Source organism: Gymnoscopelus microlampas (assembly GCF_963454915.1).
Source record: "Gymnoscopelus microlampas genome assembly, chromosome: 20".
Lineage (NCBI taxonomy): Eukaryota > Metazoa > Chordata > Actinopteri > Myctophiformes > Myctophidae > Gymnoscopelus > Gymnoscopelus microlampas.
This window is the reverse complement of record NC_139957.1, coordinates 18,619,790-18,643,536: the sequence shown is the minus strand read 5'-3', so window position 1 is coordinate 18,643,536 and position 23,747 is coordinate 18,619,790. Positions and strand designations below refer to the sequence as shown.

The following is a 23,747-nucleotide window of genomic DNA, read 5'->3' as shown; positions in this document are numbered from 1 at the left end:
ACCCTCGTGTCAAGCCCAATATCTCCTCTGGTTTGGTTTCCCCCACGGGAAACTGGAGTTCAAATCATTTACATAAAAGCTACAGATTGTAGCTTTCCAACAGCCACTTTCTATTTCTTACAGTTGGTACCTCATAGGCTAATGCATTATGATGTTAGATTTGGCCAAAAGGGGACAACCGGAAGAACCGCAACACCACCATAAGATATTCTTACTGCAACAGCAGTAAGAATTGAACACAGGAGAGGTACAAGTACGCTTAAGAGTCAAGACCTAGCTCTCTGAATGAGGGAATATACTGTATCTACGCTACAGTCTTTTAAATATATAAAAACAGGATTAAATTAAATGAAATTAAACTAGGGTGATACCCGTTGGGGACGCATGCCCCTCTGGTTATGCAATAACCGTTGTACCTGTTGTCAGAGTACCCATTATACCCACAGTACCTACTGGAGTAGTGTACTATGACGTCATTAGGGATCTCCATACAGTATGGGCATAAAAGGGACACAGACAGATACAGAGATTTGTGAGTATATGATTGAAAATGTCATATACTCAACAATTTATATATATATATATATATATATATAATTTTTTTTCTTTTTTTTTTTTTATATATATGAATGATTACATATGAAGGAATGCATGTAGACTATCAACAATGAATATGTTGGCTATACGTACAGTATGTACTGTACAGTCTATCAACAGTGAATATATGCAGTCTTTCAACAGACCAACATTAAGTATCTGGATGAATGTAGAATCTATCCACTGTCTGTGAATTAATAGTAAAGTACAGTACAATCTCAACAGTTATCCAAACAGTTATTGACAAACTGCCACCTTGGTGATGGTTTGTGCTATTCAATTATTAATGACAAAACACAGTATACATTAATAACGGTTTTCAACATACTGTAATTTGCTTGCCCCACAGGTGTATCAACTTCAACTTTACACCTTTAGGGCACGGCCACACCACACTTTTATTTTACCACTGGGGTGGAATCTGCCAATGCTTTGTCAATGCAAATGCGTGGATGTTTTCCAAGAATCCACACATTTGCATTGACAAAGCATTGGCAGATTCCGCCCCAGAGGTAGAATAAAAGTGCGGTGTGGTCGTGCCATTATACTGTACCTGAAAGTGGGTGAAATTATTTTTCATACAAGCTCCCATCATTTGTTTTCAGGAAAGGACGAATAGATAGATTTAAAGAACAAGGAAAAAAGGTCAGCTATTCAAATATTCCTGATATGAGTAGTCAGATATTCCTTATATAAGTGGAATAATATGTATGCACAGTACATAGGGTGCATGGTTAGAAGAATGGTATAAGATATAACAAAAACAGTCCCTTTGACTAATGCCCATTTTATTTTTTTGTCTAGATAAATATGTTGAGAATTAAAATACAGTATGTTCACTGTTGATATAAAGCAAAAAGTTGGAAGTACATTTCCTCTGTCATCTGATATGCAAATCATTATATGACCGGCAACAGTTTGCATGCATATTTTGCATATTGTTTTCACCCTGAATTTGGCCTATTCAAAGCCTGCCATATACCGAGTATACTAATAAAATATCAAAACACTGTCTATTAGTCTGTCATTCTTTCCCCTCTTTCTTTATCAGTTACAAACAGGTGAAGAAATGTAAATGAAGAGAAAAAGTCGATCTGCTGTCAGTTCCATTGCACCACAATGTGTCTAGCAGTCTCTGTGTTCCTATGTACTGTGTATCTTTTATTACTAAAATAATCCATATTCACTAATGTTTGTGTGTGTTACTGCACATTTTGCAATACATTTACAAGAATTTTAAACTTTATTTTCATGTATGGACAAAATATCTCCACAAGAATGAAGTTGTACAAATTACAAAATACATCATCTTTTAATCGTATGATAAAAACAATGGCGTTTCAGCAAAACTAAGGCACATATACAAAGTTCAGTAGACTATTTGTTTGTATAAAGTGAGCCATGATCTCAAAGGGGTACAACTGAAGCCCAATCATACAGCTTAACCACATGAACCCCAGAGTCCCTATTCTAGACATCTCACAAATAGGCAAACATTCTGCAAAAATAGCCAATCTACAAGCTCACAATGCGTTGTGTTGCAACACGTGAGCTTTGCTATTTTCAGTAAAGAGAATTGGTGTAAAGGGATAAAAGTAGGGGGCCAAGTATAGACCCACTAGGGGACACTGGTCAGCAAAGAACAGTATATAGGGTTTGTGGTGAAGTAATACTGCACACAAAGAGTATAAAGTATAAAACAGTTTCTCTTTCATGTAGCCCAGTCCTTGAATAATACCTCATTTTAACAACTACAAAAACAGCAGTGTTTATGAATGTTCAGCAATGGCTCGGTAGCAGGTACGTAGCTTACGCAAATGTACAGTGTTCAGAATGATAAATACAGTATAAGCATCTAATGTTGTACGACGCTGTACAAATTAATACGACAAATTCATCTCAACAATTCAATGGCAAACTTGTGTATTTTTGCATTAACAAAACTATACACACACACACACACACACACACACACACACACACACACACACACACACACACACACACACAGTAAAGATAGATATACTGTACAGTATATACACTTATATAATTATACGGTATACTGTAGATTTTCTCTTGTTTCAAATTTGTTTTATTTGAGCAAGTAGTTGACATACAAATGTATTTGTTTTTCTTAAACACATGTATACAATACAACATAATAAAAATATATATAAAATAACAGAAAAATAACTGTAGTTAAAATCCAAATACAGGGACAGTTCAAATAAACACGTTGCACAGCAACGTGTTGGGCTTGTAGATCAGATATTTTCAGTGCACATGCACGCAACTAGGCATAGCCTACGCTCCATTTGTTTCCATTACCGCTCGTCTGTTAACACACATAGCAGCGTCAAATTGTTATCGTTTTATTTCCTGGATTAATGAAGTGCTTTAAATGCCACCTCAACTGTTGAATGTGAGTGTTGTGTTCAGATCAAATGGAATGAAACGGGTTGTGCTGCTGCTTTTCTTCAGCCTGTAGCTTTAAAAATCTCCTCATATCAACTTAATCACATGCTCACTCTGTTTTTTTTTTAAGTTATTAAAGCATGATGGACGGCTGTGTGCGCCGTGTGTTGTCATCTCCCCTTTGATGGTGACCTGCAATGCGCAGAGTGTCCTTGCGCTGTATAAATACTAACTTAACACTTGTGCCTCACTTCTAGCCTGACAAGACCAGCTCCAAGTTGGTCTTAAGTTAGAGCTCAAAGTCTGTGGGGAAGATAGCAGTGAGTGCGCCCTGATCGTGCTAGACCACGCCTTATTTTAAGATCAACCCACGTGCAAATGCATTCCACTGTGGTATCTAGACCACTGGTTCTCAACCTGTGGGTTGAGAACCAGTGACATTTTCAAGTGGACCCTGATACAGAGAAGGTTGAGAACCACTGATCTAGACAACCTAGGCGCAATGCAGTTGCGTTGTGGCGCACAGCACTAAAAGCAGATAGCACCAGGTTTGCGCTGGCGCAAGATAGGGATATATCTCTATTTAACCCCTTCCCCTCACCACCACCCCAGCCTTCTGTCAGTCACTAGCTTATTAGTGTAAAGCTGGAAAAAACAACGTTATGTCATATATATTTTCTCTCTTTTCATGGGAATAAGACATCAGACAGCTGTCTCATGCTCTGCCAGAGTTGTGTGAGAGTTAAGAAAACCTGCTCTCTCTTCCTGTAATGTGCCATCTTCCAGAGGGTTAACCAATCCATTGGTTTCCTTGTGTGATGGAGGTCCATTTTGACGGCTTGGTATCTATGAGAAAAAACAAAAACGCAGTTCTGGTCAGATACCGATTCTTTATTTATTTTGTTGTGCCAAGGTAGCTCAGCCAATTATGCATAGGCCTCGGTTCAAATCCATCTTGTGAATTGGGGTACACATGTCAACCTCTCTCTCTCTCTGGCACACATCAACCCGTCTTTCTCCCATTCTCATCAAGAATCAAGAGGGGTTTATTTGTCACTCAATCATTCAGGTACAAGCAGCAAAGATGTTGGTGGGACATGTTCCGCCAGAACACAATACCACAATATAACAAGATAACAAAAATAATATTGACTAATAATATAGTCAAGTATAAAGTAAAAATAAATAAAAGGTAGAACAGCAGGTTTGATAAACCTCTTAAGGCACGTATGAAATCCTCTTAAGGCAGGGAATGAGATCTTTAGCAGCAATGGGGAATGTGAGCAAGAAGGCAGAAGGTATACATATACATCAATTTCATTTGTTTATTTCACTTGTCTTTGTACTACGAGAGTTCACTGTGGTACACTCTACACTAGGCCGACCTCACCACCTTCTGCAGCACTCACAGATCGTGGGAAGAGCTATTCCCAGACAGTAGCGTAGCCAGGATTTTCTATTTGGGTGGGCAAAATTACGCGCCACTGAACTGCAGGTATTTAACAAACGTGGATATCCACTGGCAAGGACTGGGAATATTTTCCTCCAAGACACACATTCCGAGCTATATTAGATTTTGTTTTCTGCCTCTAAGCCAAATGAAGCGTACCTGTGAGGTGTGAGTGGGATTGAAATGTTGTGTACGCCAAGCTAATCAATATTGAAAAGACAATGGTATCCCCGTTGTGTGGGGGAGAAAGTGCTAGGACGTGTGGAGCCCCCGAGGGGAGACAGTGGCCAATGAAATCGCAAGAAAAAAAGGCCAATTTGATCTCAAGTCCGCTTGTGTGGTAGGTTACTGCCGTCAAGCGAATGTTAAAAACATGTAAATTATTTGATTGACTTACTCTCTGTCCTGGTGGGGTGGCACAGCACAGCTTCAGTTTGTTAGGTTTATGTAGAAAAAACAGCATATTTCCCAACAGGGGGTAGACGGTGCCTGGTGTTACATCCTCTTCTTTCATTGGACCTCAAATTAAGAAGATATCTTTTTATGGGATAGGTCCATGGTAATGAAATGTATATTCATGCATTCTACTCATCAGAACTAAAGCCCCTACCTGTGAGGAAACTGATGACCAGCCCAACAATAATGACAGTGAAGCAGTTGATCGCGCTGTACCACATGTAAGACAGTGAATAGAATCTTCTCAGCCCAGTGGGCCTGCTGAAGAATAAACAATGGCAATTAAGGTCTTGACCCGACCAAACAAACAATAAATTAAGTTTCTTTCATAAATGAGAAAAAATAAATACAACGATGATGACAATGTTTGCTGATTCATCCCTGAAACTAAAGTAAAGCAGTTTATGAGCTACTTTTAAACAAAACAATTTGCCTTACTTCAAAGTGACAGACACAGCTGAACTGAGCATAGTTTGAATAACTGCTGTTGCGTTTCCTGACAGTAGCGTGGCTGTGCAGTTATGAGACACAGATCTGGGGCTGGAGCTCTGGGTGACAACGCTCCCTATACCAACCCAAAAAGCCATCGCCAGGCCTGCCCCGAGCCCGGCCATCGCACCCTGGTGAAACGCAGAACAAAAAAACATCATAGAAGATTTGTCAATACACAGATTAGCTTAGATTGTAGGCTACAAAAAAATAAATGTCATCTTTAATACTACACTGTATACCAGCGGCAATAGCTTTCGCTACAACATGATGGGATGGAATAGCTGCTACATATATGGAGACATATAACTAGACCTAAATCAATACATCACAATGAGTATTTAAATGTGCTGACAGAAACAGAATAACAAAACATGATTTGTGTTCAATAATAGACAATTACACTTTTATAGATAAATGATGAACACCCATAATTTTACTTGCATGCAGTACTGTACATTTCCTGCAGGGGGAGAACTTACATTGGAATTGGCTGACGAGAAGAATATGCCTAGGCAAAATAACCCAAGAAGTGGACCACCAACCATTCCAAAGATTTTCAAAGCCACCTGGTGTGTAATAACATTTATGAAAGTCAGTTCTAGCATATTAAATAGTCTATACAAATTATTTTGATTATTTGATTTAGCATTTGGTGTGCTTACCTGTAAAACAGAGTCACCCATCAAATGAGCTAGATATGCCATGGCCAGACACAGTAGACCATAGGACATTGCTAGATGGGAGGGAAGGTTGTTTGAATATTAGAACTAATGCTTACTGAGAACTTTGTCATCACTACCAATCCCATATAATACATGATCACTGTGTATCACCCATTACTTGGCAAATTGATCCATTTACTGTAAATATAATATATAGTGAGAAATGCTAAAACGGTGAACCTAGGGCTTTGGACAACAGGGTAGCCCTTGCTTCTGTCATTGTGGGGAAGTGAGGTTTGATGAGGTCTTCCATTGTGACTGTGGCCAGTGAGTTAAAGGCAGAAGAGATGGTGCTGTGGAACCAGATCAAACAAACTTTAACAAACACGTCTGCAGCCGGAATCAAACCAAAGATGACTACTACCAAATATCACCATTTAAAATGGTAAAGGACGGTGAATTCAACCTAAATAATATTAGTCCCTATTCCCTTGATAACCTACCCAAACTGTAATCATTCCTCATCATAGCTTTATCGTGCACAAGTTCTACAAAAATGTCTTTCTTGTATGTGATGCAAACATAACTAGCCCCTAACTGCACTGCTGCAGCAGCTGAAAAGGGAACAGTACTCCAAAGTGATTTTGCAAACCAATTGGCAATGGGGCAAAGTAAGTGCATCAGTAGCGCGGTAGTCTGGGAGGGTTAGCGTCGGAGCTTGGACAGCAGGGGCGCGGCCACTGCGTTGTGATTCAAATCAACAGCCAATGAAGAAAAGGGGGCAGGATCCACATGCAGTAGGTGTTGCATCTAAATAGGATCGACGGGAAGCAATTTCCCCTTGAGAAATTTCGGCCGCCATTGTTGTGTACTGCTGTTTGCCTCTCGTCGGACTTTTTAGACGAGTTGCACAGCTCTCAGACCGGTAAGAGGCGTGTCCGCTCAGATTCAGAGCGTAAGATACATCCCTCCCACAAATACCAGGGCTCTGGCCCAGAAGTTCCTCGCCAGAGCTGGCGAAAACTTCTGGGAACTCAGATTAGTAGCGCGGTAACCATGCTGTAAAAAGTGAGATGAGGCACTATAGAGTTCAACAGTGGTCGCCCACTTTTTGAATGGCACTGATCAGATGGCGGAAGAGAATTTCCCATTCTTTTAATCCATAGACATTTCAGAAAATCTTTATGTAAAGACTTTTAAGCCTGGACTCAAGTCAACCAGTTAACGTAGTGAATCATGGCAACAAAACAGTCGATTCGGTTCATTAAAAGAATTGGAAAACGCAGAAAGAATGCGAAGGTACAAGACTGTTTACATATTTGTGAAGGAACTACTCATTCCATAAACCATCGCGCATGTTCCAATGCTTCCAATCAAACGATCGTTTAGCTTGCTTCTTCTTAACTTCAACCATTGTTTATATTGTTAATAGCGTTGTAAAATATTGTAGTTTACTTTTAGTGATTTTCAATGACTACGTACGATCATATATCTTGGCTATGGGATCTAATGTAGCAGTATCTCACATGAAATTCACGGGCGGTGGTAACATTTCCATGGTTTAAGCAAGCGCCACCAATCAGTGATGTCAGCAGCTACACTTTAGGATTGAGGTAGAGAAGTATTTCTCCATGACTTCGGAAATTAAACATGTGTTTCTTAAAACTGGATTGATTGTATACAGACCAGTGGCAACATATAATGTTGCTCATGGTAATTCTACATTGGATTGTTAAGACATTATAGCCGATATAATCAAATTCTCTATGCAGAAAATGAATGGGATTTTTACTTCTGGCACATCACTCACAAAACCAGTCATATGTTTTGACTGAGCAAAAATACACATACCTGAGCGCTGCACTGAATAAGCAAGCAACAAAAAGGCCAGGGAGACCAGGCAGACCTTGCAGCATATCCATCACGAAGTATAGCACCATCTGTGGACGGATACTGCATTACCATGTTTGTCCTGGTAATTCAGATTTCCTTACAATCAAACTTTCCAGGAAAAATCTCAACTCTTCCGCCGCATGGACAGCAAGGCAGTCAGTTCAACAGGCAGTCATATTTACATTTCAGGTAAAATGTAAAACATTCTAGATGTATTTGACATAAATTATGGAAGGACTTCCTATCACGATGGGATATTGTGGGTTATGCAGCTCTGCAACCTGGTGGATTTGGAGATTATAGTCTAGAATTGAGACTTCTTCAGGGTTTTAATAGAGGTTAATAGTGTAATCCCCATACACACATTTAATAATAAGGAAGTTGGAGAAAGTAGGACAAAATAGCAGGGCACTTCCAATGTTAGGCGTAGGAACTAATAACGAAAACAACTGCCATATTGAAAAATCACCACTCTGATTCCCCACAAATGTACACAGCTGTTCCAATGAATTATGATACTGATACCGATATATGAAATAATGTAGTCCCACTAACCGCATCTCTTGAAGCAGAACCTAGCCTGCTGGAGGGATCCTCTCCACAGTACCGGGCAAACATCACCAGTCCCATCACACAACTCAGGCCCAGAGCCACCTGCAGAGCGGGAAATACCATGTAGCATGACCTGCCAAAAAACACAACAATAAAGACATGTAAAACAAAGCATTTCATGTCAGCAGTAACCCTTACTCTAGTTTTCTGACACATCTAGTATTTAACTATTATGCAACAAGGTCAGCCAGTCACTTAACACCAAGTTGTTGTTTTTTTTTAATCAAATGTAACTAAATCAGTGTAGCGCAAATGTTCAGGGGTTTATCTTGGTGACATTGATACAGAAATATTTACAATCTTTATATCTTAGTAGACCCTGACACAAGGATAACAGGGAATCACCACATGCAAGTGCAAAACATACTACTATGGCCAGCAGACTATCAATGTTCACAGTAAAAAGAAAGAAAAGAAAAACGTTAATTTACTGTATACATTTGATTTTACTGCGTAGTCACACACATCAGGTGTCTGTATATTAATTATTAAGTAACAAAATGTGGTATGTATTTATTATTTTGAGGTGGCCTACTGGCCTTACAGTACCTGATAGCCTCTCTCTCTGTGCGAGAGCTGAGGTATCTCTGAACCTGAGCCTGATTGACTCCATACAGTGACCACATGAGGAACACCCCACCGACCCCCAGTGTCCAGAAGGTATGTCTCTCTGTAGGATCTGGGTTTAGACTGACGGCAAGTAGAATGTTTAGAAAACAACATAAAAAGGAATTTCTGATGAACAGAATTACAATCACTTAAACTGTAAAATCCTGAGTCTTAGTTTAAATCTGAGAGTGTACAAATGTAACCATGAACCATTATTACATTTGCACATTCTCTGAGTTACAAATGGATAAATGAACTCTGAGGATTTTACTGTGTATTAACAATGCTGTGCCATAACAACATGTTGAACATCAGTCACAGTAGTACATACAGACAGAACCTTGCATTCTAACAGTACAAAGGGACAGTAGACTCTAGACATATGAACCTGCATACTGTATGAATATATATTCAATATTAAGTACTGTATGAACAATCAAGAAAATAATATCATAGAAAATGTATAATTTTGACTGGAAAAAGCATTTGTACAAAAACAGATTTAAAAGGGTGTAAAATACATTTTCATTTAAAATTTGGGGGCATTTTCTTTTGCATATTTCTTTGCAGTATTGAGTGGATAGGTGCACTCACTCGAGGCCAGAGATGCGGTTCCCCTCCCATGCTTTGGTCCAGACCACAGAGACCCCTCCAGTCTGCTGTATTCCTACCACTATGACGGCCAACTGGCCCGCAAACATCACCACAGTCTGAAACACATCTGTCCAGATGACAGCCTTCAGCCCCCCCTGGCAAGAACAAGTCAAGGTGAGTGAATTGTTATTAGAAGAGAAACCATGTAGTTTATCTTATGCCAGATTTATAGTTATAGTTGCGTACCAGTGCGTGTTGGTGCCTGTATTGGTCTCGGGACTTGGAAATCTACTATTTTCGGTGAGTGACACCCACTCGCAACCAAGTATAACTCACATTTTAGGCTACAGTGTTACACTGAACAACAAAACACATGGAGAAGATGCATCCACATCCACATTAAAGCCTTTTCCTGGAAATGTAATTTCACGTGGCCAGGCTTGTTCATTGTTTGATAAAGGAATAGTGAAACTGAATGTTGTATTTCAATAAATTATAGACAAGAATCTTGCTTATGTCCTGCATTACATCCCTGTCTTTCCATCTCTTTAGATAGAATGCATGGTTTCGTTTTATTTTGTCCTATGTTCACATTGACTCTTTTTTTCTAATTCAGCTCAAATGGATTTGAACTGGTGTGTGAATGTAGATGAACAAGTAAGTCAACGTGCTTGGCTGAAGCCTTGTGTGCCATCAGACAGCAGTTCCATTGTGTCATGATATACGGTATGAATATTCAAACCTCTCTCTTGGGAACTGTTTTAAATCTAACATTAATTATTTTACTTACTATTGTTGTATATAATGTGCATACTAGTCCAGTGGCCAGCACTGTTCCCCATAATTGAAATCCAGTAACTAAAGAAAGAGAACAAAAAAAGAATTGAAGAAAAAAAAACTTAATGTTTACTCAGATTTGTAGAAGCCAACTGGATGGAGTGCTTTACCTGCATAGAGTGCAAAGGCAGGAGTATATACACATACCCCCATGTAGATAACCTATAATAAAACAGAATAACATTATTTACAAAGTATAGCAACTTTACAATACATTGAACGTCTTGTGTCCTTGCTTACTGTAAATTGCTCTGGATTAAGAGCGTCTGCTAAATACCTAAACTGTAAACTGTAAACATGTTCAGGTTCATATCTACTGAGTAAAATACAACATACCGACAATAAGACTAGATTTCTCTTTAGAATAAAAGGGTATATTCATGGCAGGCCAATGCAATAAACACAAACTCTTAATACACAGTTTCACATTATATACATCATCTTCTAAAGCACTTCTTAAGACTGGACTGTACATGAGAGTACATGCCATCTAGTTTTAAGTGGTCTCCATATATGGGCATGTTACGTTTGTGATGCCCACCCACGGTCCACCGCCCAACCCTAACTCCCCCATCATCCACCCACAACGCAATTTTAAAATAACATTGTTTGATATTGTCTGTTTTATTCTCCATATGAATCCGTTTCACTTTTTTAAACTTTCACTTTATTTTATTTTAATTCTATGTATATGTATCTTGTTTTAGTTTTGTATTGTTTTATTGGATCTTGTTTAGTCGATACACTTATTTGTCTGAGCTCGTGCTCATTTGATTTTGCTATTTTGTCTCATCTGTTTAAGAAAGTAGGTAGCTGATATATTGCACTTTTACCTTAGTGCTAGGTATACTCTTGGTTGCTGTTTTTTTTTGCAGGAAATGCACTTAAGACTTCTGGTGATTAGTAGTTTTCGTTCCCTACCTATGTTGAATACACTTATTGTAAGTCGCTTTGGATAAAAGCGTCTGCTAAATGACTGTAATGTAATGTAATGTATTGTGTAAAAGCACTTTGTAAATTTGATTCTGGCGTTATTTGGACCTAGAGCATGTGGCAGTTACATTCCACAGGGCATTAAACCAGCTGTGTAGACTGGAGCAACACAGAATGTCATGTGAGCATTGCATAATATTAAGGTCTTCTTTTGGGAAATAAATAACAGATTTTGGTATATTTTGTCTTTTAAGTCCTCTTTGTTAGGTCTAGGATGGAACTTACCATCTGAAAGATGAAGGTCAATGTCCCACAGATACGTACTGGTTTGCTGAAGCGCAGCTCAAGATACTGTAAAACAACAGTGACACCTACATGGTTAAGGGGAACGATCGTCCAATATAACCCACGTTATTTCTCACCAAAAGACATAACAACCCAATAAATCAACTCATGGATTTAAATGTCATAGTGAACCGTTGCTTTTCTTGACCACACCTGGTAAACACTTGAGAGGTGCAATCTGTAGAACATTGGAATGAACACGTGGGCAGGAATGAGCAGACCCAGAATGTAGGCACAGCCTATGAACCAATATTGAGTCCCATACGTATAGATCTCAGCTGGCACACCTATAATAGCCACAGCCGACTGGAACGAGGCAATGAGCGAGAGGGATATGGGGAGGCAGTGCATGCTCCTGTCTGCCAGCAGAAACTCCTGTGTGGTACGCTGGCGCCCACCTGACAGTGCATGGTAAATCCCTATGCCCAAAGAGGCAGCCAGTAGGAGAGCAAATATTACGTAATCAACAACATGAAAGGTCTTCTGGTCAGAAGGATCCATCTGGCCAGTGTCTGAGCACTTGGTGCAGATAATGGCAGGAATAAGAAGAGCCTTTTTCCACTCCCATCAGTTAGGAAGTCCCTGCAGCCTTGAGGAAGAGCAAATTAATGGAATCACTGATTAACACATTTATTTGAATACAGGTATATATAATAGTCTTGTTTCCTTAAAATCATTCCCACAAAAAAGTCTATATTCTACTGCTGTAAGAAACGTTAGGGACTAGGAGTCAGTAACACAGACCACATACCTTCATCAGTCCTCAACTTCAGTCTGCCAGCCAGATATGTCAAATAGTGATTGTCTCCACCTTTTGCTACATTTCCATTTCTTTCCAGAGAAATAAAGTCATTGTGATTTGACTGGAGGCACGCTGCAGAAAAGCAGGCAAACTCTAATCTTTGGCAGGAGAATGGATACAGTCTAGAGGCCGAGGTCAAACAACAAGCTCTCTACGTCAACTTTACCTTCCTTTAGGGGATCCAATGATACAGACTGGTCCAAAGGCACACAAGGGGGCGCTCTTTTGCTGTTGCATGTTGTTGGTAGTGAGTAGCCTACTGTTAAACTAAAGCCACACTCTGTAAGAGGACGCCACTAACTAAGTGAGAGAACTACACCAGTTAATAAAGCACGGATTCACCACGTCACCCTAATACGAATAGGAGACGAGCAATGGCCACACATCACCTCACCACCCGAGAAGCAGGTTGTAAACCTGTGCAAAGTCACATTCAAGAACGCTACGTTCACGCCAACTTGTCTTGGTGAGTCTGTTGCTGTCCAGTACGACACTAAAAGTAGCGCAGCAGCTTCTCACTACCATGAACACATTTCCCAATTGATCAACTATCTTTCTTATTTGCATTCGTGGTGGTATATATATATATATATATATATTTATATAAATCAATGCTCCATCCTGATCAGACGACTTGTCACGCAGGTTGACTCAACGTGACCCTACTACTACAGCAGCACTGTGTTGCCATATTTTGTGAGAGAAATAAGCAACCAGGTCTAGGAAAACAAGCCCAAAAGAAGCAACTAGGCCACATGATGAGTACTTTAAACCAAGCTCTTGTGAGCTTGTTGTTTTGCTATTTTCAAACAACTTGTGTATGTGGAATATTTGGAATATGTTTGTAACATTCTAACAACACAAATGCTCCCTGGCACAAAACATTTATGAAAATATTTGAGAGCCAACTGGTTCAAATAATAATTAAAAGTTTTGGAAGCAAGCCTACATAAGCAAATACACTTTAGAAACAAGCCCCAAAAACCGCAACCCACCGCAATACCAGTATTTTACAAGCAACTTTACAGAAAAAGAAGCCCAACGTCGCTTATAATAAGCGGACATGCCAACCCTGCGGCAGAATAACATTTGCCATTTTACTTCCGGGTTGATTGGTTCAGAACTCGTAGCTTATGCCAAGAGCGCCAAGATTGAACCGTTTTTTCTGGACTGCATGTAAACATAACAAACGGATACATTGTAATGTGTAGGTATCTTTAGGGTACATTCGCAGAGAGGATTTAAGACTACATACATAAAGAGTGACTTGTGAATCATGGCGGGTAAGTGTTGTCCTTGTTGTGGAACTTCCGTGGGAAAACAACGTTATTACAGTCAGTCATACAAATGATAAAGTAGAACGTATCCCATGAAAATGATTGCGAGTAGAGCGCTTCATAAGGTATTGTTTAGCAGGATTTAACGCAGTGGTGGAAAAAGTACTCACATTTTTTACTTAAGTAAAAGTATCAATACTGCAATGTAGAAATACTGTTACAAGTAAAAGTCCGGAATTCAAAATTAACTTCAGTACAAGTTCAAAAGTGTTAAGTACCAAAAGTAAAAGTACTCGTTATGCAGAATGTCCCATTTCACAAGTTCTTTTTTTTGTTGTTGTTGAAAATAGCAGATCTACAAGTTCACAACACGCTGTTGAGCAAGAGCTTGTTGATCTGCTGTTTTCAAATGACCGAAATGTATATAGGAAGTGGTTACTGTATGTTTTGTAATCAAAATCTACAAAGTGGTAGTAACTAGTGGAGTAAAAGTACAATATTTGCCTCTGAGATGTAGTGGAGTGGAAATTGGAAATACTCCAGTAAAGTAAAAATATCTCAACTGACAAGTACAGTACTTGAGTAAATGTACTTAGTTACTTTACAGCATTGCTTTTAAGGCCCTAAGTTTTTAGTTTTAGACTTGTGGTAACAGGTAGTGATGTGATATGCTGCCAAATGAGTTCTATCAATTTGGATTTAAAAGTGAAGCAAGCAAGTGTTGATTCTGTTATGTTTAATACATTTTACACCCGCAGATCTTATGAGTCACTTGAGTGTGTTGGAAGAACAGGAACGGAAACGGAACACTAAAACCCAGCAAAACAGTCAACGTGGTGTGGAGGATCTGAAGGCAACAGTGGATTCACTTACCATTCAAAGAGACCAACTGAAAGCAGAGATAGCTGGTCATAACACAGTGAGTAAGAACACATTAAAGGATGGATTCCACCAGACCAGCTGAAAGCAGAGATAGCTGTTCATCATCATAACACAATCAGAACACATTTTAAAGATGCCACCACTCAAAGAGACCAGCTGAGAGCAGAGATAGCCGGTCATAACACAGTGAGAGAAGATACTTTAAAGGATACCTATTTTTTCCCTTTTTTTCACTATAGCAAAGTTCCCAAACTGTTCAGTGCTGTGACCCCCCAAAATAATCATATTTGAACTGGGGACCCCCAGCCCCCACCCTGACAAGCACTTGTAGGCATTACATTTAGCTTGACTCAGTTATGCAGATAAATATTATGAAAATAGCCGAACTACAAGCTCACAAGGCCTCACAGTGCGAGGCATTGTGAGCTAGTAGATCGGCTATTTTCACAATTCTTACGTAATATTTGACAATTTGGCCAATTTGGTAGTAAAAACAAAAAGGTCTTAAAAGTCATTAAATTGTACCTTTTAGAAATGTGCAGATACCCTGTATACACTTATACTGTATGTTAGTTTGTTAACTATTGAGTGAGAAAACTGCTTCCCGGCAAGAACTGATTATTAGCTTGAAAATCTGCTCTTGTCGGCAAGCGACACAGTTGTGTGATGCTGAATAAATCATCAATACTTGATTATGTAAAAAAAAATAAGTACATTTATAAAAAGACAAATATTGCACTGCATTTGAAGTAGAATATCTTCATGACTACTATTACTTAGTGCTTATTTGTTATTGCACCCCTGTAACTAGGCTATGGCAAATTTCACAATAGAAATTACACAGTGATACATGCAGTATCCTTTAACAATTTTGATAAAATAGCTCACATCAATAAATTCAGCTCAAGTGAAGAGTTTGTACAAATGCTGGAAATACTGTTATTTATTTATTTGTATTTTGTGCCATGGAACATTCTTGAAATCTTGTAATTAAATAAACATGCTGTTTATTGTGACATGACACACACTCACAAAATGCAGCATATCTGTAATGCTATAGCATATCTAAAGACAGATTTTAATTGAATTGTACATCATTCAAACTATGAGGTGCTGAATGATGACCTGGTAACACAGTTCCATGTATCGAAAAAGCAACAATGCTGAGGCAATGTTGTCCAACTGATTTTGTTTGCTGATTTACTTTAGTTTCTTCAGAAACTGAAGACCGTTTTGTACAATGGAGGAGCACATGAAGAGAATGAGGACATGGATAATGGCTCAGAGAACTCGCAATCTTTGCGGCTGATGGCACAACATGCACAACTGAAAGACCTTCTTCGTGCTCATCACCTCATTGGTACTAACTACTTTTTTTCATGGGCTATTAGATAGATAACAGTGTCACACTGGTTGTGTCCAAGTCAGTTATTGTACCATTGTACTGACTTTTAACTTGTTTTCTATCTCAATTTCTCCCTGTCTCATGTTCATGTACTTTAGGGGGGTATGATCTCATGAAAACTCGTGATAAAAAAGTATGCATATCACTAGCTACTGAATATGGTGGAGTCTACCTGGAGACTTACAACCTGGAGATAGAGCTGAGAGAACCACTGAGGATCAGTCGCCACAACATTCCTCCTTTCATTCCCCTGAAGAGCCTGGCTGAACAGAGTCTGCAGACAGACATAAGGGGATTTCTGGACACCCTCAGCTTACATCTCAATGCCTACTCTGGACGCAAGCAACAGATTAAGCTAATTAAGGTAGACCTTAATTGCTTTTTTCTTCCCAGGGTGCATACAGTTATTTTGAACATATTTTGGGTATTTTTAAGGTCAGTTGACTAATACGACATTGTAGTCTATTAATCAACAAATCTAACATTTGAATTTCCCATTATGAAATGCTAAGAAAGCACTTTTATTTGAGAGGCGCATCTGTGTAGAAATCTTGCTTGGTCGTTAGAAGATAATTGTTTGGTGAGAGTGGGTGCATCATTACCATTGTGGTGATATTTTATTATCCTACAGGAACACCATACATCTGTGGAAGTGATGGAGAGCAACGCCCCATGTTCGATATTAGTATTGATGCTCACTCTGCCAAAAGAGAACACTAAAATATTGTGCACGTTGAACTACAGTGACGTCACAAGTTGCCTTCCCACAAAAGTTGTAATTACATCTGATGGTAAGATTGAATATTTATTAGAATGGTTACCCAGTTCAAGCTGCTGGCTGTGCTTGAGTAGCACATGTATCAAAGACTAGCAATACCGGCTTGTTATATTATTACATATTTTTGTATTCAGTGAACATATTGAACATTATTTATATTTTCAATTTAAAAAAGTGCAGTAGAAGCAATATATTAAAATGGTAATACAAATAATGAATTAAGTGAACCATTGTGCGAAATTGTGCCATTTGAATTGTGAGGACAGTCAGCCAAAGTGTCTGCTTAACAAATAGTGAAAGCATTGCCCTTCATTACCCTTCTCATCAACTTCCTTTCTTTCCTTCTCTAACCTTTTGCTATTATCTATTCTGATGGAGCACAATACAGCCATGCTAAGATGTTGAGTACTTTTAATAGAAATTGAAAAAATAACATTATTACATATTCATGCATCAAGTATTCCTGTTTACCAGATCTAGAATGCTAGTTGTATAATGTTGTATTCATTATTTCTACATGCTTTGTTCTTGCAGATAAGCTTGATTCTCAGCAGTGGAAGAAAAACCACACCCTGCTCATGGAGACTCCGGTGCACACTGCCTTGACCACCATAATTGGGTTGATGGGGTTAACCCTAACCCTAACCCATAAGATAGGGGAAGTTCCATGAGATATTCCAATAGGGATTCGCTATGCTGGACTCTTTTAAGGCTGCCTTGAAAATACACCTATTCTCTCAGGCTTATGGCAAATAGTTGTTTTGTTGTTCATTGCTTTTGATTCATTATTATTCCATTTCACCAGTGTCATCAAGCTTTTCAATAAAAGCTTTGACTCTCTGGTGTAAAACCTCCCTCTGAAAAGATCGGAGTCTCTCCATTTCTCCTCTAACATTGCGCTGCCAGCTGACCAGCTCCTTTTGTGATATGCAGTCAATCATAGCAATGTTCTTTAGCTCCAAAATGGACAGCTTCCTTCCACCAGCCTCTGTGTGCCTTGCAGAGCCCATGGAGTTGTATGATGTTGGCTGTGCCGATACAGATCGCCGTAATCCGTATAATTCAGTCGCTCTGTCATAATACAAGGAAGTACTGGAGTACAATCTCCTGCCATCAGATGTGTGGACATCCCTTAGGTCAACTGTAGATTTTTTGAGTGTGGCTATATCTTTCATTGCTTTGTTGACAGTCGCTTTGGGTTCACATATTTTCAATAGCAATACTCTTGTGTGCTCCATTATCAGCAAGTCTTTCTTCTGCTTAAGCAATTTCAGAGTCTTCCCATACTGTGTGTCTAAATGAATTAGTTTATGCTGAAGAGCTATATCCTCCTTTTGGTTCAGCAGCCTTACATCCCTGTGCAGGCCAAACTTTGGTCTACTGTAGCTTTGATCCATTATTCATTTTCTGGAAAGGGAACCAGTGTTTAGCGAAAACCTTTCAATAAAAGTAATGTTTCCTCTGTAAATTGCCATTTCTAATTCCATTATAAACTCTACCAGTCTTTGGTTTGAGGTAGAATTATAAGCCTAATGGATGCATAATCAAACACCTCAAGGACAACAAGGCTTTCAGTGTCTACGTTACGGTTTATATGCTGTGTGTATATATATACACTAAAATTAATTAATAGGATTAGTTTACTTACCTGAACTTTTTCACAGACTGTCACACAGCATGCCATCTGCCACTAGAGCTGTTATGAAGAGGCACTTGCTGCTATGGGTGTCTATCTAACCGTGTCTATAATGGCCTATTGTATTTGAGCAGTGGCTCTGGTGGTAATTAGATGTTGGCCTTTGTGCATTGTTACATTGTTTCACACCTTACAGTTATTTAATACAATTGTTTTCAAAAGCTAACCGTAGGAGTGCATATTTCATGTTTTTCAATGTTAGCATAATTCAGAACTAGGGTTAATTGAGTCTTTGAGGATAATGGCATTAGGAACAAGTCCTTTTGGTCTTATTTTTAATGTCTGTCAGACTTATGCAGGCTACAGGTCGGTCAGTTATACAAAGTGGTGTTAAGTAACAAAGTGCATTTACCCAAGTACTGTACTTAAGTACAATTCTGAGGCATTTATTGCATGTATTTCCAATTTTCTGTACTTTTACTTCTACTCCACTGGCAAATATTGTACTTTTACTCCACAACAATTATCTACAAGCTTGTAGATCTGCTATTTTCAAAAGATTTTTATACATTTTACACATTTGAAAATGAGTACTTTCTACTTTTGGTACTTTAAGTACATTTCAATACCAATACTTTTGTACTTTTACTCAAGTAAATATTTTATTCCAGACTTTTACTTGTAACAGTATTAAAATTTTTTTTTAAATAATACAATATTTCAGTACTTTTCCACCACTGGTCAGTTAGCTACAGTAGCCCTTTAAATGCCACCCGTGATGCAGAAAAACATCCCCTTTTGGATTCGTTGCCGTCTGGTAAAAGTGTAAAGTTAACTACTTGGGGTTCAGCATATCGTCTGCAAAGCGAAACCCCAATGCTGAGTTTTGTTGGTAAGTTGTCTTGCAACACACACACACACACACACACACACACACACACACACTACAGTGAGTAGACAACGTAAAGAATAGCAGTTGAAACTCGAAGAGCTGTGAAAACAATACATTGTTGAGCGCTTTAGGCTGTTTGTGTGACTTTTACCCCGTCATGATTATATAACACCTGAGTTGTTTTACAATAACTTTAACTAGCAACATTTATGCGCAACGTGAAACGGCGTAAAATGCAGTGGTGTAAAGTAATTGTACTGTACTTAAGTACACATTTGCACGAATGGCCGCGCGCGTGCACGACGAACGTGCACATTGATTTAAGGGTCCCGGTTTGAGGGGCTGAATAATTGGCTGAATCATTGTACATCCATTGTATGATTCCCAAACTGTGGTAGTGCTGCTGGGTGTTATAATTATATTATCAACAACAACACATACATTTCTCTGGTCTTTGACCTTTCACCAAACACCTCCTAGGTCAGTTCACGGTTTTCTTTTCAAATCATGTGAGAAGGTCATATCACTGGTAAACATTAACATTTTACTGCACTAAATGAAGACATCTCAACATTAATGCTGCTACCCCTAATAAGTGCTACGAGAATGTATCTTTTTATTTGAATGTTTTAGATTTACAGACATGATGTTGGCAGTATGTGTAGATGTCCCGGGAGATCCAGATAATCTCATCCTGCGGAATGTTCCAAAACCTCAACCCAAAGATGGACAAGTTCTTATTAGAGTCCATTCAACTGCTCTTAACAGGGCAGATTTACTGCAGGTACAGTACAGTTGCACACCCAAGGAGCAAATAGAGTGAAGATGTGTTCAGTGCAGGTTCTTTACTTGGTGTCCAGTGTTTAAATCGGTTCCTTCAGGATGGTGTGTTAATAATTACTTTTTTTTAAGAACTACATTTTCGTATATCATTACAGATGGGTGGGGGCACGCCGCACAACTCAAACTTTTGTGAACCACTGACTAATACTAATTTCCTAATTAATACAGAGACGAGGTCTTTATCCTGCTCCCCCGGGTGAAAGTGATATCATAGGCTTGGAAGTGGCTGGTACAGTGGCTGCTGTCGGCCCCGGGGTGAGAGATGACTGGAAGCCAGAGGACAGAGTCATGGCCTTGCTGTCTGGAGGAGGGTACGCAGAATATGTTGCTGTTCCTGAAGAGCTGCTCATGACTGTTCCCCCTCACCTCAGTCTCTCCCAGGCTGCTGCTATACCAGAGGCTTGGCTCACTGCGTTTCAGCTGTTACACCTCATAGGTATGAGATTTAACTCCATGACAAGTTATGTTGTTACATGTACAGAATAAAGGAATAAGGCATACTGTAAACCCTCCATAAGTAAATTAATACTTAGTAGCTCTGTACTTGATCCACTCTCCCCCCCCTTTACAGCAAATATGTGTTTGTATATCTGCTATTTTCTGCAAATGTTCCCCCCAGAATAGGGATGCTATAGGGTTGAAGTGGTTAAATATGTGTTTTAGGCATGATCAGCTAATGGCACTGTTTTCCAGAGCGACTTACAACTTCAGCTGAAGAATAAACAGTTCCTAGATCACTAACATTAGAAGAGTTTTAAATTAAAGGGGTTAGATTCTATTCTGAAATGCTATAGTGATGATGCAAGAGAGATGTGGCAGTAAAACAGCACGAGAGCAAGCCAGCAAGGGCCAGGTTCAGAGGTATAAGTGTGTGAGTTTTAGGTGTCCTGTCCTCAACAGCCCAAGTGAAGGAAGGAGAGGTGGTGCTGGTGCATGCTGGAGCGAGTGGAGTTGGAACAGCAGCTGTTCAGCTGGCTCGACTGGCCAGGGCCATTCCCATTGTTACAGCAGGGAGTCAAGAGAAACTGAAGATGGCTGAGAACCTGGGGGCAGCAACAGGGTTCAACTACAAAGAGGAGGACTTTGCAGAGAAAGTTCTTGATTATACAAAAGGTGAATTGTGCTTAGCCCCTTCACCTGATAAATCAGTTTTATTTGATCCTCAAACACTAGCGCTGAATGTACCCTGTAAAATGCTGAATGTTATGCCCATTTTAAATTCCAGTCCCCTTTCAGACAACTGAGAGAAAGAGTATGCAACTGCTTGTACAGCAAACCGAGGACAACCCCTCTGAATGACTTGAGTTGTGCAACCACACTCTTAACTTCACAGGCAGGGGCGCAAACGTCATTCTTGACTGCATCGGCGGAAGCTGCTGGGTGAAAAATGTGAGCTGTTTAGCCACGGATGGCAGGTGGGCAGTGGTGGATAGTAACTAAGTACATATACTTGAGTACTGTACTTACATTTTTTTTGAGTATTATTTATTTTGCAAGCACATGACTTTCATTTTAAAATATAAATTGTAACTTGTGAATTATGAATTATGAATTAAGGTGTGACGTATTTCAAAACTAGTGAAAATAGGTACTCTTTTGACACTTTTTGTTCTAAATTGCAATACAGTAATGCCTTGATATTAAGAAGAAAATGTACCTCATAATTTGTACTTTTGAATACTTGAGTATGTACTTGAGTCTATAGTCTATATACTTTCTCCACCGCTGCAGGTGGGTTCTGTTTGGAACTATGGGTGGCAAGACGGTGGAGGGAGACCTGCTAGGAAAGCTGCTGTCCAAACGAGGCCAGCTCCTTACAAGCCTCCTCCGCTCTCGTAGCCTCCAGGTGAGAACTTTATGAGGGGGTAAGAAGCAACCACTGTACATCCCTCTATAATCCTCTCTTACAGATAGCCTACGTCTTATGAGCACTATAGATTTGAATTTGAGCTGGGGTACTTAATTGTTTCTATAATATTGGTGATCTGGTTATTGAAAGTCATTCAGCACTCAGCAGTAGAGCATGCATGTGTTGGATATAAACTTAATTGAAATAGAAAAAGGCGTGCCAAATGCACCTCGTTTTAAAGAGGTTTGTTTCCCACATAGAGCATGACAGTATATCTAGAGGACACAGTAGATAAAGAAGTGTTATTGGGCATGTTTGTGTCTTTGTATGCCACCCTAGCTTTCTTAGAAACGGGACATGCTCATATATCTGCCATAGTTACATTTTTACATTTTGCAAGCTAACTTGAAATTCATTGCAGCACTACAATTCTCTTTTCACAGTACAAGGCAGAGCTGGTAAGGACTTTCTCACAGAACGCCTTGCCTTTCTTCTTGGACCAGCCACCCACCCTCAGGCCTGTGATTGACAGCATGTTCAACCTAGAGGACATTGCAGATGCTCATAAGCACATGGAAGCCAACAGAAACATAGGGAAAATTGTCATTAATGTGACTCAACAGAAGCAGAGGAAACTCAGTCAATGATGAAGTTATCTTTCCTCAATATTACATTTTCCTACTTAAACATTCGGTTAATGTTTTGATTAGCTTGACTGTGTGATTTCTCCATCTGATCCAGTGGGTGTTGGCTTACAAGACACAAGCAATTTACAAGCCTACAAATTAGCCTACAATTTACGCATTTAAACCATGATGTAAACATTATAGAAATATTGAAATGAATACCCAGGACCATGACATTGCATGCATAATGGCATTATCAGATCATTGAATAAATAAATGTGTGAACATGTTTTTGTATCCAGTGTTGTTTGTAACGTGTGCAAGTAGTGAAATCAAATGACAAAAGACGTGAAAGAGCACCATTTGCAACTGGTCCTAGAAAAGTCTTCTAAGCTTAACACCAGAAATGACTACCCCGCCATTGATGGATATTTGTAAACTGTTAATAAAGTATTCAATCAATTGTATTCAATGTCTGTCATTCGATGAATTGAATACACACATGGACCCCAATGGAAACAAACAAGCCATTGATTAATTGAATACTTTATTTAGAAAAGACATGGAAACAGTACATGGAAGTACAATTCACAACACAAGGTCCTCTAAACTGGATCGCTCATTAAAGCACAGGCTTATTTAAAATGAGATTCCCCACGCACTCAAATCATGATGACATTTAAGAAAACAGACAAATATACTGTATACTACTATGCAGAACGTCATACAATCAGCTTAAAGCTTTACAGGTATGAAAAACAAGAAATATGTTACAATAGACAGTTCGAGGAGGGGGGGGGGGGGGGGGTAGGTTAAGACTTTTTTTGGTAGGGGATTCCACATTTGTGTTGAATAGCATGAG

General features: G+C 39.1%; 3 protein-coding genes across 9 annotated transcripts; 2 read left to right on the top strand and 1 right to left on the bottom strand.

Annotated features, from left to right (window-relative positions):
- Window positions 1-1,852: 1,852 nt before the first annotated feature.
- Window positions 1,853-13,352, bottom strand: slc5a6b (solute carrier family 5 member 6). 4 transcript variants are annotated; one of them, XM_084045804.1, is made up of 18 exons: window positions 12,647-13,352; window positions 12,049-12,484; window positions 11,836-11,901; window positions 10,728-10,779; window positions 10,571-10,638; window positions 9,781-9,935; window positions 9,127-9,267; window positions 8,521-8,650; window positions 7,924-8,012; window positions 6,313-6,425; window positions 6,073-6,143; window positions 5,890-5,976; window positions 5,357-5,538; window positions 5,073-5,179; window positions 4,860-4,981; window positions 2,591-3,858; window positions 2,143-2,540; window positions 1,853-2,112 (listed from the first exon to the last, which is right to left on the bottom strand). In XM_084045804.1, exons 2-16 carry the CDS (start codon window positions 12,394-12,396, stop codon window positions 3,715-3,717), a joined length of 1,875 nt encoding a protein of 624 aa, XP_083901930.1. In that variant the 5' UTR covers window positions 12,397-12,484; window positions 12,647-13,352; the 3' UTR covers window positions 1,853-2,112; window positions 2,143-2,540; window positions 2,591-3,714. The 4 variants fall into 4 exon arrangements, with proteins under 4 accessions (XP_083901930.1, XP_083901928.1, XP_083901929.1 ...); XM_084045802.1 differs by having other exon boundaries at window positions 1,853-2,540; XM_084045803.1 differs by having other exon boundaries at window positions 1,853-2,540; window positions 2,595-3,858.
- A 488-nt stretch (window positions 13,353-13,840) lies between these two features.
- cenpo (centromere protein O) lies at window positions 13,841-18,857 on the top strand. 2 transcript variants are annotated; one of them, XM_084044979.1, is made up of 6 exons: window positions 13,841-13,980; window positions 14,733-14,893; window positions 16,075-16,216; window positions 16,360-16,625; window positions 16,893-17,052; window positions 17,574-18,857. In XM_084044979.1, the coding sequence occupies exons 1-6, from the start codon at window positions 13,974-13,976 to the stop codon at window positions 17,708-17,710; spliced, it is 873 nt and encodes a 290-aa protein (XP_083901105.1). In that variant the 5' UTR covers window positions 13,841-13,973; the 3' UTR covers window positions 17,711-18,857. The 2 variants fall into 2 exon arrangements, with proteins under 2 accessions (XP_083901105.1, XP_083901104.1); XM_084044978.1 differs by having other exon boundaries at window positions 16,066-16,216.
- Window positions 18,858-19,478: 621 nt separating this feature from the next.
- On the top strand, window positions 19,479-23,174 carry tp53i3 (tumor protein p53 inducible protein 3). 3 transcript variants are annotated; one of them, XM_084044912.1, is made up of 7 exons: window positions 19,479-19,567; window positions 20,201-20,351; window positions 20,579-20,846; window positions 21,311-21,523; window positions 21,744-21,825; window positions 22,142-22,256; window positions 22,703-23,174. In XM_084044912.1, the coding sequence occupies exons 2-7, from the start codon at window positions 20,211-20,213 to the stop codon at window positions 22,904-22,906; spliced, it is 1,023 nt and encodes a 340-aa protein (XP_083901038.1). In that variant the 5' UTR covers window positions 19,479-19,567; window positions 20,201-20,210; the 3' UTR covers window positions 22,907-23,174. The 3 variants fall into 3 exon arrangements, with proteins under 3 accessions (XP_083901038.1, XP_083901039.1, XP_083901037.1); XM_084044913.1 differs by having other exon boundaries at window positions 19,491-19,567; window positions 20,048-20,351; XM_084044911.1 differs by having other exon boundaries at window positions 19,513-19,567; window positions 20,209-20,351.
- Window positions 23,175-23,747: the final 573 nt, after the last annotated feature.